The 13,541-nt window shown below is 41.8% G+C and overlaps 1 protein-coding gene across 2 annotated transcripts in view; it reads left to right on the forward strand.

Moving 5' to 3' along the window:
* LOC126531553 (uncharacterized) overlaps positions 1 to 13,541 on the forward strand; it is a 44,896-nt gene that overhangs the window by 12,799 nt on the left and 18,556 nt on the right. For both annotated transcript variants that reach the window (XM_055071244.2, XM_050179117.3), the window contains 2 exons: positions 816 to 899; positions 2,357 to 2,704. In XM_055071244.2, coding sequence (XP_054927219.2) covers positions 816 to 899; positions 2,357 to 2,704 — 432 coding nt within the window. The remainder of the gene's footprint in view (positions 1 to 815; positions 900 to 2,356; positions 2,705 to 13,541) is intronic.

Consider the following 13,541-nt stretch of genomic DNA (forward strand, 5'->3'; position numbering starts at 1 on the left):
GGCAGACTAAAGCTGCCACCGAATACCTACTGATAAAATGGTACAAGCATGCTCCCTGCTTGGTGATCGGCCATTACAGGACCTCTGCACTTGGAAAGGGGTGCTGCTTCCCAATCCAAGGGCATTCCCTCCTTATAGGTGCTTTAGCATAACACGTGGAAGATTGCTGCCATGGGAGCAGCCTAGATACCCTTTTTCAGGGTTTTGCTGTGCCCACAAGGTTTCATGGGGTTTGCATGGCGTGGGCTTATTTCAATAATCAGTTGGTAAACGGCAGCAGTGTGGCTTTGAACCCACGTCCTCCTGCAGCCAATGTGGATACTCAACCACGAGGCCACTGCTGCATTTCCAGCTTCGATATGAATGTATGATATATATATGCTTCAATATGAATGTGCAGGCGAGTAGGTAATGGTCTAAACTCTCTAAGGCGTTAGTAGCAGTGATGAGGATCGCAAGCACAGGTCTCGGGACAGTTTTAGAGAAGGCCAAGAGATGGCGCTAGGAGTCGCAGAGACACTGGGAAGCCAACATGTTGGTGGAGGTGGAGCAGTGAATAAATAACTGATTGCACATGTGTTCTTCTTTCCTGACAACTAATTCAATGCTTGTCTGTAATGTTCCTCAAGTATTCGCAACAAGTATTCACAATATCAACTCACAGGGCATGTGCATTTTTATTGCATGCTGTTTCAGTGCAGTTGCGTGAACATTCTCACATTTTGTTACTGCTTTTGCAAGCTTGCTTCAAGTGATGAATTCTCTAAATAGTATGCAGAGTTATGTATATCTGCAACTTTTTTTGCCCCCTGCAGACTTCATTCCCAAAAAGAATCAATCGTCATCTCCGGGCCTTCTTTGGCACTTGAAGAAGAAGAAGAAAGTTACTTCGAAATATGGTAGGTACATAGATATTACCTCTTATCTTTTCACAAGGGCACCTCAAATCAACAGCCATGACGTAAATGTTTTCATAAGTGCATGTAAAATCCTAGAGGGATGCCTCCGCCTGAAACAGTCGCAAAATAGGTGCCATTTTACATAATGGCAGTTTTCAGACCTGTATGAAATTTTATTTTAGCAATTTATGGTGGCAACAGCACACCATACGTAAAGACACAGCTGAGTCTTTAACTGTGTAACTTTTAAAAAAAGGAAAAGAAAAATATGTTTGACATATATACTCAGCAGTAGCAGTGGCTACCAGTGCAGTTTGTATTGCAATGTACACTTGTCCAATGCCTAGGAGGGTAATATTTTAATATTGCATTTGTAGCATTCACATGTGACTGGACTTCACACAGTTTCTGTCTTAAGTGTGCACTGTTGCATGGACCATATTTTATGGTGATAGCTGTGAGAGGCTCATTTCTGGCATAGCTTGTTAGCATACCTTTGTTCCATGCTTGTATTATGAAAGACATTGCACTGGTCCGAATGTGGTTTGCTGCATTTACCCGTTTGCTTTTCTTTTGTACTGTTATCCCACCTTTGCTGTGGCCTACTAGAGCTGCAGCATGTGTAAATCAGTGAACAAATGAATAAGTGGCAATAAGTAGAAAGAGCACTAGACATGCAAAGAAACCAGTTTTGTCAGTTTGCTGCACAGAAATTATAATAATTTTGGCCTTAAAGCATTCAAGTTCTAAAGTTGTTGTTAATGCCTCAGCATGCCCTTGCACTGCCTTAATAGCTTTGTGCAGAGCTGATGTCGTATCCAATGAAGTGACAACTGAGGGCGACTATTGATAGTTGATTTACTAGCCATCACTTGAGAATCGATGCATTTCAAACTTTGCATTGCATGAGGGATGGTGTTGGTTAGCTGACCAACACAAATCAAAAGGAGCTCCGAAGTCAGAAGTTTAATGGAGGCAAACTGATTGAATGCAAGAGCAGCCACCGCAAATTCTCAAAAAGCCCTTGTTAGGTTAATCAAATATGCATTGTCACCGGGCTAAACTGACTTTCGAGCGTTTCATCAAGCAAGAGCAGTTGTGTATCAAAGGTCTGTGTCATCTGTCTCACAGTTGAGTCTTTTAGTACCTCCTCATCAGCAATAGGTTAGGTGTGGCCTGTCCCAATGCCACGCAGTTGCACATGTAATGTGTTTGTCAGCTTGTTTAACAGAGCACATATATGGAGTGCCTACTGTCTTTTCCATGTTGGTGGCTGCTGAGGACAATGCTGGCCATTGCATTAGTTGGCAGTTTGTCGGCCAATTAGCCGACCAATATCTCCTTAGCAAGCTTGGGAAGTGGCCCTGGGTGGAGTGTAGTTGTGGGTGTTAAAGAACTGCCATGACTGCAAACATTGAACGTACACTTCAGTAACCCTTGGTCCTTCCTCCTGACAGAAATGGACGATGATTACGTCCCGAGGAAAGGTCAAGTCAATGGCCAGAAACTTCGGCGCAGCCTGTGGGGCCGGCCAAAAGGTTCCTGGAGGACGGCAGCAGCTAACAGCGATGCTAGCAGCAACGGCAGCAGCCCATCTGTTGAAATAGCTGCAGCCAGTCTAGCAGAACTCGAAGGTTGCTGCATGACGCCGCTGTACAAGCTGGAAGCAGGCAACTGGACGCCCAAGTGTTCCGCAGACGACTCTAGTCGATGGGACATCTGGGTCTCTGAGAACTCTCTCGAGAGCAAGATGTCGCGTCCCATTCCAATGGTGGTCCTGACCAGGATTGAAGACTGTGATGCAGGTTAGTTGTGGTTGCTGCCAGTGATGTGGCAAAGGTGTTCATTGGCAGTGTTCACCTGCTCGCATAAACATTGTCAGTAAAGATAAAGATAACAGGAAGCTGCGATGGTAGGCATAAGCTTGCGTCATGTAGATGGGAAAGCATGATGTTGTATAAGTACAATGAAATCTACAAATTCAACTGGCTGTTATAATTCAAATGATGGGTTCCTGTCACAATTGCATTAATTTTGATCTGCAAAAATTTTCTGTTATAGCTGGTGTCAATATCATGTTGAGTGCCTAGAAAGATAGAATGAGTTAATTCTGTGGCCACCCAAAGCTGTGCTCGTAAATGCCTCATTCACCCTGCATTTCTTTAAGCAGTGTCTAGTTTCATGGCACTATAACACAGTCCTGCTTATGCATAAGGTTTTTCATGGCTTCCGAGATTGCGCAGTTCCACTATTGTAGCAGCACATTGGCCCATTACCTTGAATGTCACGTTTCAGGCTCGTACTCACACTAGCAGAATGTTTTGTACATTTGCTGAAATGTACGGGAAAAGAAACAGTGAGTTTGTCTATTGACTTGCATTTCGAGCATTGAAGACATATATAGTTGACAGCCAACACCAAAACACTCGTTGGAATTGCTTCACCAGCTTTCATGCAACACGAGTAAGCACTGAAGCTATGGCTGACGAAATCTGCAGGCATAGGATGGAGTTGGCTGATAATGCAGCTGTGGAATGCCTTCGACTTGGCTCAGCTTCATTATGATCGCACAGCTAGCTAACATTGTAGAAGATGTATAACGTGAAGCACTCTGCTTAGGACTCTTTCGTTGAGCAAAGTCTTTCTTGAGTGCACACAGGAGACCAACATTGGAGATGGACTGTTGTTCCTGCTTGCCAAGAAATGGATTCCAGATCACAAACAATTTCTTTCTTGCACATTCTTGCATTTGTGGACCATGCCTATAGGGGAAACTTTAAATTTTGCCATGGTCTACACAACTTCCAACCTGGAAGGGCCATCTAAATTTCCTTACTTGAGAATCATGGTGCATCACTCAATTATTGGTTGTGCTGTGCACAATCTTGTCTCCGTGACTGTAAACATACTTCAGAAGACCACACATATAGGTGCTGAGGCCAAGTTTTGAATGATTCCATATATGTGGGCACTGGTGTTATAACTTGTTTATTTGTGCATTCTTTTTATGTGGACACTGAAACTCTTCTTGTATGTAGCAAGAAAACCCTACCAATCTGTAGACAGTGCTGCCATGAACATGTAGGCTAAATATTACTTTGTCACATGCAGCAGCAAGCCCATCCACATTCATTTACGATAGCTTGCTTGCTTTGTCCCATGGCTTTTCAGGCCCCTGCTTTTCCATACATCGGCAATGACGTTACAGCCAGTATAATATCTATAGGCACCGGCCATTGGGTACTTGTTCATGACCATGAATTACTTGTGAACAGAAGCTTGCACATTCATGCGCACCCTTCCCAGAGCTAGGAAACTGAAGCGGCGGTCATTAACACACTCGTCCACTCTGTCACTGCTCTGTTGTTGTCCTCAGGCATCTTTTTCAGATGCCCATCCAGAAAGATTACCATAAGCATATCGCAAAATGAAGAAAAAGAAAGAAAGGTGCGGTAAGTGGGGCGCGTCTATTCGCACTGCTCCATCTAAGAGAAATCAGTAAGTTGAGGGGGAATGGGGAAAGTAAACATTGTGCTATCGCTGTTAACCCTTTCGCTGTCGGACCTTTCTGGCCGTGACGCACCCCCAGTGTCGGCTTGGTTTCAGGGAACGAGCATAACAGGGAATGAACATAGCAATTTATTTTTGATTATGATTGGTATACAAATAACATAGTCAATGCAATATGCACATTTCAATGTTCTGCAGCTGTTATTAGTAAACATCATCATCATCAGCAGCCTGACTATAACATCCGTTCAACATCCGAATCTGACGATGCGTAACTCATCTCTTCGTCGCGTTAGACGCTGTCCGAGTCCAAATCCGAGCTCGGCTCGTATTCTGAATCGTAAGAGCCACCGCTCCAATGAACAGACGAAGGTCTCGCGCCGCTCAGCTATCCGAAAGTAACCGCGCGCAGGGAGGATGCGCTTTCAGTCGCCTGCGCAACGGAGATAAATGGGAGGTTGTGTGATCAAGAAGAGGGAGATGGAAAAAGGCTAAAACAAAGTTCGAAGGGCTTTACGTTTACTGCTGCAAGTCGGAAGCGAGGGTGCGGCGAGAGAGCGAAAGCAGCAATCGAGTCACTCTTTTCGGAGAGGCAACGGCGACGCATGCGCCTGAACTTGACGCGCCGTAGCAGACGCACCAACAGAAGAAAAATAAAAACCTTCAAACCAGCGGAGATGGCAGAACAACCCTTGAACCCATAACCACACGCGCGCGACGCATGATCCAGCCAACGCGGAGCCACCACGCCACTCAGCAAAAAGAGAGGGGGGCGTGGCAGTCGCACCGTACTCTTTAATACATGTATTAACACAGGTCGGGGCGAAAATACGAACTTGTAGGAAGAGTCAACAGATGGCGTGGCCAAGTCCGGGAGCGCCAGCTTTGCGCTGAGGCGCGAAATTTTGAACGCGCGATAGAGAACGTACCGGTACGTCAGTGACACTGTGGGGGGGAAGTGTGATGACATACCGGTACGTCCGTGACAGCGAAAGGGTTAATATTTGAAAAATTTCTTCAGGAATAAGTTCCTTGAAAGGCATTGCACTCCAGTGTGTTTACCTAATATGAAGATAGGTACTGTGGGGGTCCTGCTTAAGAACAGCATATTGTAAAATAGAAGTGAACCCATATTTAACCCATTGAGGGTCGAATTATTTTGAAAAAGACTTTCCCATGTGGTCAAATTACTTTATTGTGGATCTTGAACGTACAAAATGTACATATAAAGTCGGGAATAACTTGTAAAAGAAAATTAGGAACAGTATTTTGGTGTCGGCATCACTCAGAACTGCAAAATCTTCAATAGTATTTCAGAGTGTGGTACTCCTTGAAACACTGGTCTATGCACAGTGCCTTATTGCAGTCTGCACACCTAAAACGCGTGTCTGTTCTCCTCTTGGAGCAGCGAGTTGTGTTGGCACACACATGACATCTCTGCGTGCGGCTGCCTTGGGCAGAGCTCTGAGGCACCCTCTCGTGTAAGCGCGTTGCCGCAGAGAGCGAGAATACTTCGTGAGCGGCGGTGATAAACAACCTAAGAGCAGTGGCAATAAAGGTAGAAATCAACTTCTGCCGCGCCTCCAAGGGAGTGCCGTCAAAGAGAAAAATCACATTTTGCGCGCCTCCATTGCGATCACACGGCGAAACCGAAGCTGCAAAAGGCAGTCTGTGCGATACGCTGAAGCTAGAAATAAGTTCTGTTTATCGCCACAAGGAGGTAGCACAAATTTCAAACGCTTCTTGTAAATCCTAAGAGGTGGCAGCACCTCCCAGTGAGCACACATCGTCATTATGGTGTGAAATTTCAAACGGAGGGTTGAAACCATACCCGTACGGCAAAGACCTTGCAGGACAAAAAACTGCCGCTGTACATATACGGCAAAAACATTCAAAGGGTTAAATTCAGCACATCAATATGTATGAGCGGTGCAAGCTGCATCAATTCGTAATGGAAAATAAGTAATATGGTTGTAAGGAGCAAGGTTTACTTTAACCCTTAAAGGATGGCAAAAAAATGAAAAAGCTTGCAAAAGAGTTGGAACCTTTTCTTCCTTGTGAAAAATGTTACATTGATCATATAAAGCAAAACCAAGCGAAAAGTTAGTGTCAGAAAGAAGTTTATTAGAAAAACATTTTATGCCGTTATGAAGGTGGGCTTCGCTACACAGTGGTGCATTTCACCACTAACAGGATCTTTGCACCATCTGGTGCTGTTCACAACTGGCACTGAGCTAATGACAAGCTGAAATTGTCCTGAGGGCAGCATGAAAAATAAAATAGCTCTGGATGAGTTGGACTCGTCATCCGTCTTTTTGCAAGTATGTGCTTGACAAGCTGAGGTCGTCTTCTATGTGGAGAGGGTTAAGTTCAAGTTCAAGTTCTTTTATTGATCAAATGAAGATAAGCACATTGGCTATGGTGTAAAGGTGGGGCCCTATAACTCTCATAGGAGTTTTGAAGGGCCTCTTAGGTTATATGCTGTTATGTAAGTACTAGAGCTCATGAGAAAAGAGCTATATGTGAGACAGTACAAATATGGTACATACTCATTGAGCAAGTGATGTGAGCAAAAACGTGAAGGTTAGTTTTGTAGCTGATAAATGGCTGTTGTGTTCTTAGATCTTTTGGTCATTTATTCTAGAGCTGGGATGCAGCATGCGTGAATGTAAATGATCTATAATTAGTGCGAGATATTGGAATGGTTAGAGTTTTTGAGGTGACTGATTATAATGGGTAGGTGGTATTTTTATAATTTTTACAGAAGGATATAGTATAATATTTTGCATGATTTTGTAGAGCAAAACAAGAATGTGGTAATCAATGCAACATGTCATGGGTAGTATATTAAGTAATGGGTATGCGAATGTGATTGAATTCGATCTTTTTAGGAAGAGAAATAGCTCGAAGGGCTGTATTTTTTGCTGCAATAATTGGCACTAAAGCAGTGGGGTACGCAAGTCTTTATATGGTAAGAGCATCGTAATATGGGAGTGTATAAAACTGACATTAAGAGTACAGAGTGTGGTGAAAGGAAAAATGTAACGTAGATTATACAGTATTGGAATTTTCTTATAGATGGTTAGTGTAGTTTCATGGATATGGTTATGCCACTTTAGTTGACTGTCGAGGCAGAGGCCTAATAATTTTGGCTTCGTAACCCTTTGTAAAGGATAGTTGTTGAAGTTTAATTATATGGTGTTTATTAGTCAGGTGTCTTTTGCAGCAAAAACTATATAGTTACTTTTCTTTGTGTTTACCAGAAGATATATTGAAGCGAGTTAGTTAGCTTTAGCAGGACATCATTACCTTTTTTGTATAGATCTGTTTCCGTACCAGTGGTCAAGAAAATATTGGTATTGTCTGTGTATACAATGCAGTCTTCTGAGAGATAACCTGGTAAATTGTTGACGTGTGCTAGAAAAAGAAAGGTGCCTAATATGGATCCTTGGGGAATTCCGCTGTGAGTTATAATTTGGGATGACAACATACAGGTATGAACCACTATGTACTGCTGCCAGTTTTTCAAATACATGCTAATTAGGCTGAAGAGTGGTCCACAAATACCATATTTTTCAAGTTTTTTTTAGTAATATGTCGTGGTTAACAAGATTAAAAGGCTTGTTTAGGTCCATGGAGATAACCATGGTTAATCATTTTCTTTCCAAGTTTATTTTAGTTATTTCCACAATGCTAATTAATGCTGTCTCAGTTGGCATTCTTTTTATATATCTGCATTGCTATTTAGCATAACCTGTGAAAAAACTGTGCACTGTGAAAAACTTATCTAGACAGGCTAGCACTACTTTTTCAAAAACCTTAGAAAACGGGGACAATATGGATATTGGTCAGTAATTGGACATATTCATCTTATCCCCTTTCTTAAACATTGGCACAACCTTGGAAATTTTTAGTAGCGTCGGGAACGATCCTGGAACGAACATTTTGTTAATCATATGTGATAGGGGTTCACATATAATCAAACAGTGTTTTAGCAGTGATACAGATACCAAGTCTAGACTGGTTGATGAAGCATTTCTTAAAGAGAGAAGTATGTTGTTGACTTCATGAAGGTCAATAGGCTTAAGAGAGAACTAGAAAGGTTAGTTATTGTGACTGTGTCTGATTGTGATGTATGTTAGTTAATTAAAATTAAATTATTGGTCATTGTAGTGAAGTAACTGCTGAAGCTTTCAGCAAGAATAGAAGGATCACTTACTATCATGCCATTTACAAAGTTTCCACATATACTGTTTGTGTTGCACATGTCCGTGGCAGTATTTATCACTTTCAATGTAGCTTTTTAGTCACCATGTGCTTGCTTAATTTTAGCGTGAAAATAATTTCGCTTAGAAACCGTGATTAGGCTTTCAAGCTTTTTCTTGTATGTTCTATACTTGTTTTCTAAAGTGACGTTGTGTGGTTTTTGCTTTAGTTTCCTATACATGTTTATTTTGTGATGTATTGACTTCAGAATACCAGCTCTTAGCCACGGTTCTCGCTTTGTGTTTCTTCTGGATACCTTTGAGACACACTCACCTAGTTTTTTACATCTGTTAAATATTTTCATGAATTGTTCATATTTATTGTCAATTGTGCCTGCCGAATATACAGAGTGCCAATTTTCTTTCATTAGGGCATCAAAAATGATGTCATATTTGTATGTTATATGCTTTTGCTGAGTACATAACTGGCTACCGGATGTGATAGTCGCAAAAATAGGAAGGTGATCAGCAATGTCAGATGCTAATGTTCCACTTGTAAAATTGGTGTCCGATATGTTTGTGATTATGTGATCCAATGTGCTCTGTCTTGAGTTAGTAATGCGTGTTGCTAATCTGATTACTTGTTGTAATTCGTAGCTTGTTATTAAGTCTGTGTAGTTATGTCCGTTTGATTAACGTCAACGTTGATATCACCCAATATAATAATCTGAGTAGTATTGTTACTGTTGTTATCAAGCCACTTATCTAATTCAGATACAAACTCATTTTTGTTGTTTTGCAGTGACCTGTAGACAATGCCTACCAATGTGAATTTTTTTTTGTGAGGTACAAAGCTTCTGGCTACTTTTTTTTTTAAGTTTCAGTTTCAGTTTATTTCTTTAATAAGTGGATACATGTTTACATAAGTATACAGAAGGAGGTCCCAGAGCATGTGGCTGAAAGGGGACCTCCTGTCAGAAAATATATACGTTTGTGCAAATACGCAGCAAAGAACAGCAATACAGTAGTCACTAAGTGGAAAATCATACAAAGTAAATGTAGTACAAACTGCAAAATAATATATAAAGTCAATAGCTAGTCGTAGAATCAAAACAGTAGTTTAACGCGTTCGTAACATAACGAACCAAAAATATTTATAAAGGCTACAAATGAAAAAAAAATAAAGAAAAGGAAAAACTGAAAGAAAGTGAGCAAGAGTGAAGTGAATAGTTTAGATAGGTGGATTATTTTGGCTATCTAGCAGAAAAGTGAATAATGTTTTTTTTTTTAAGAAACCTAAAGACAAAGAGCGCTTGTCATCTAGTGGGAGGCTGTTCCAAGTAGATAATGCTGCGAAATATCCAGATTGTTTTCTATAATTAGTATGTATTAGTGGCAATAAGAAATTGTTGTTAGCTGCAAATCTTGTGTGGTTCAAGTCAACCAAAGTAGCCTCAGAAAATATATTTACTGGGGCAGGATTACGTGTTACCTTAAAGGGACCCTGAAACGCTTTTGACAATTTTCTACAAACGTACGGAGCCATTAGAGTAGGTCCTTCTGATCATTAATTGACACATCTAAGTGCTCCGCGTAAAGTGTGTAATATATTATAAGCTTTTAAAAATGCACATCGCTGCCGCTCGCAGCACACTGCTCGGCGGAACTTTAAGCCGCCCCTACCCATATGACTGAAATCACCCTTATGACGTCAGTGGGGCGAGCTATCCGATTGGCTGACCAGGGCGCGTGATCGATATTTTTTCCAACTTTATGGTAAGCAAATGATCTTCGTAATAGTTGGAATGTTAGTTAATTTGTTTTTATAAAAAGAAAGTAACATAAAGAGAATGCACAAGAAAAATTTTTCAGTACACTTAAGCACTTCCGGCACACAGCAAGTGTCGTCTGCTTGTGTTACAACGTACTCCATTTTGACGAGAGCTCTGCAGTCAGCGTCGGTCTCAGTCTTTTTGCGAGCACTATGATTCGACTTTGTTGCCTTGTGGACTGTAAACGTAGCGACTGGCAATATGTCAAGCTGCGACATCGTGTCCCTCTGCAAGGCAGCGTACGAGCGAACAGGCTGCTGCACATCGGACTGCCGCTATCCGATCGGCGCCAGGATTTGCGCGTTTGTGGCCGTCACTTTACACCGGAAGATTACTAACGCAATAGCGTTTCGCGAGTCCGGTATTAGGGCAAACGCAAGCGCAAGGGGACAGGGTCTGGCCGCTTGACTGTGCCGTAACGGGATGAGCCATGAGATGAGCAGAAGGGAAAATGTAAATGGTCTGCATGGTGCAGCCACCTGGTGGCACAGAGCTTAACCATACACAGTAGCAGCAACGAAGTGTATTCTTCTTTGCTGCTGGTGTGTATTTTTCGCAGGAGTGTAATCATCAACACGTTGTTTTTATCAATGTTTAAAATGTTTAACACTTGGTTAGAGCAATATTAGCACTTTGTTTGGCTGTTTATGCGCTGCGCCAACAAGTGTCTGGACCGTGCGACCGATCAGGCCGCTCACGTACGTCTACGCTAAAGTTCCTTCATCAGCTTGAGTTTATGTTTCCAGTCATTCCCCGCAATGACCAGCTTGCATGTGGTTACCGGAATACCAGACACGTTAGGCGCTACGACAGAATGCTCGCAACGCACGCTGCTTCGATAGCTCTCGCTTGGGGTCGACGGCCAAGCGGCTAGCGGAGAGGTCTCGCGCGCGCGGGGGCGGGCTCCAAAACAACCGGAAGTGGATGATGTGACATCGCATCGTGACGCGAACCAGTGAAGGTGGAGCTTAGCCCCGCTCGCTCGGCGAACGAGTTGAGCAGGAAAAGCATGGCTAGGGAGGAGGGTAACTTCTAATCGCTTATAGCTCCATTAATACGTAACGCTTCACTTAAATTGTGGTGCGAATGTTCTACTTAAGCTGTACCCTACGCGTCTACAAAATTTGTCCGAACCGTTTCAGGGGCCCATTAAATAACATTATGGCTACTTTATATTTAACAAGATTTTTTACTGAAAGTATTGTGTGGTTGAGAAGCATATCAGAAGCACTGCAGTAGAATGAGCTGAACAACAATATCCGAATGGCTCGATTCTGCAAATGCTGTAGTGGTGCCATAGGAGTTGGATATGTGTTACCTCATGCTGTAATGCAATAATTGAGATGGCTGTGAATAAAAGAATAATACAAGGTTAGCAATGTTGGTTTGCTAAAATAATATCTAGATTTATGTAAAATTCTAATGCCGGGAGAAATTTTACGCTTCAAATAGGCGATATGCTTCGTAAATTTTAAGTTTGAGTCAAGAATTATTCCAAGAAATGAGCACTCATTAACTGCACTGATGTCAAGAGAGTTTAGGTTGACAACGGGAATGAATTCTGGTGTCCTATGATTCGAATGAAAAAGCATAAAAGGCGTTTTGGTAGGATTTATTCTTAGCGAGTTAAGCTGGCACCGCGTTAAAATATTTTTCAGATCACTGTTTAGCTTAGTAGTCAGAGAAGTTAGTGAACGATTGGTTGCAAGTGAGGTAGTGTCGTCAGCGTAAAGGAAGGCCTCAGTTTCTGTTAAACAACCGGGTAAATCACTTATATAAAGCAAGAATAGTAGTGGGCCAAGTATAGACTTAATGAGAGCAGCATTCCGGGCAAGTTGGTAATCCATTACTCAAACGATATTGCGCAACAAAAAACGACACGGACGTTAGAGAACGACACACCAAGTGCAAACTTTCGACTAAGTTTATTGTACCACTGAAACCAATTTATTGCCAAATATATTACCGATTATTGCCAAATCGGTTTCAGTGGTACAATAAACTTAGTTGAAAGTTTGCGCTTGGTGTGTCGTCTTCTAACATCCTTGTCGTTTTTTGTTGTGCAATATCATTTGACCAAGTATAGACCCCTGCGGGACCCCTTTATTGGTTATTCTGAAATGAGAAAGTGAGGAACTAAAATACACAGCTTGTTTCTATCTGTTAGGTAACTTTTTATAAGTGCTAATGCTGGGCCATTGATGCCTACTACCTGTAGTTTAGCAAGTAAGATGAAGTGGTTTATGGATTCAAATGCTTTGGATAGATCGATAAAGACTGATCCTGCGTAGAAACCGGCATCTATAGCGCTTTTTATTTTATCCATGAAAGAAAGTATAGCACAGTCAGTCGAGGATCCTACCCTGAAGCCAAATTGATTTGGCGAAAGAATGTTAAATTTTGAGAAGTATTTGTTTAGGCACGTTTCGATAACCTTGCTACAGAAAGGAAGTATAGCAATAGGGCGATAATTAGAAATGTAGGAGCGGTCACTCTTTTTAAATACTGGAATAATTTTTGCTATCTGGTGGTATTTTGATAACGAGTACTTTGCACCATCTAGATTTAAAAACTCTGTATACTACGTTGTTTCTTACATAAAGAGCTACACCCGCATGTACAGTTTCATTACTTGTAGTACTTGATAGCTTTGCCTGCAACAAGCTCCAGGTAATAGCCAGGGGGTGGATATGTTTGACACAGCTTTTCAGATAACCAAGTTTCTGATAAATCAGTGGAGTAAAACGTGTGTGGTGTAGTGTTGCGCAAAGGTCCACAAATTCATCGTAATGTTTCTGGAGGCTCCTTATGTTCAGATGGAGTACTGATAAATCAGATGATATAGGTAACTGATTACTAAATGTTCGTGGTTCTAGGAGTTCGAACGCCAACTTTTTTTCCCCTTCCGTCTGTTGTTGAAGCTTAACCTTATGTCTCGACATGCGACTCATCTGGTGGTCTTATCTTGTGAACAGCACTGGTTGTGGTTTTTCTGGCTTTTGTGACACATTGTTCCACCCACAGGAACTGTCATTGTTTGCTTTTCTTCAGTTTCAATGCTTCACAGAAGAGTGCTTTGCTTTGCGGACTTAAGT

This window comes from Dermacentor andersoni, chromosome 5 (genome assembly GCF_023375885.2).
Source record: "Dermacentor andersoni chromosome 5, qqDerAnde1_hic_scaffold, whole genome shotgun sequence".
In the NCBI taxonomy this organism is placed as follows: Eukaryota; Metazoa; Arthropoda; class Arachnida; order Ixodida; family Ixodidae; genus Dermacentor; species Dermacentor andersoni.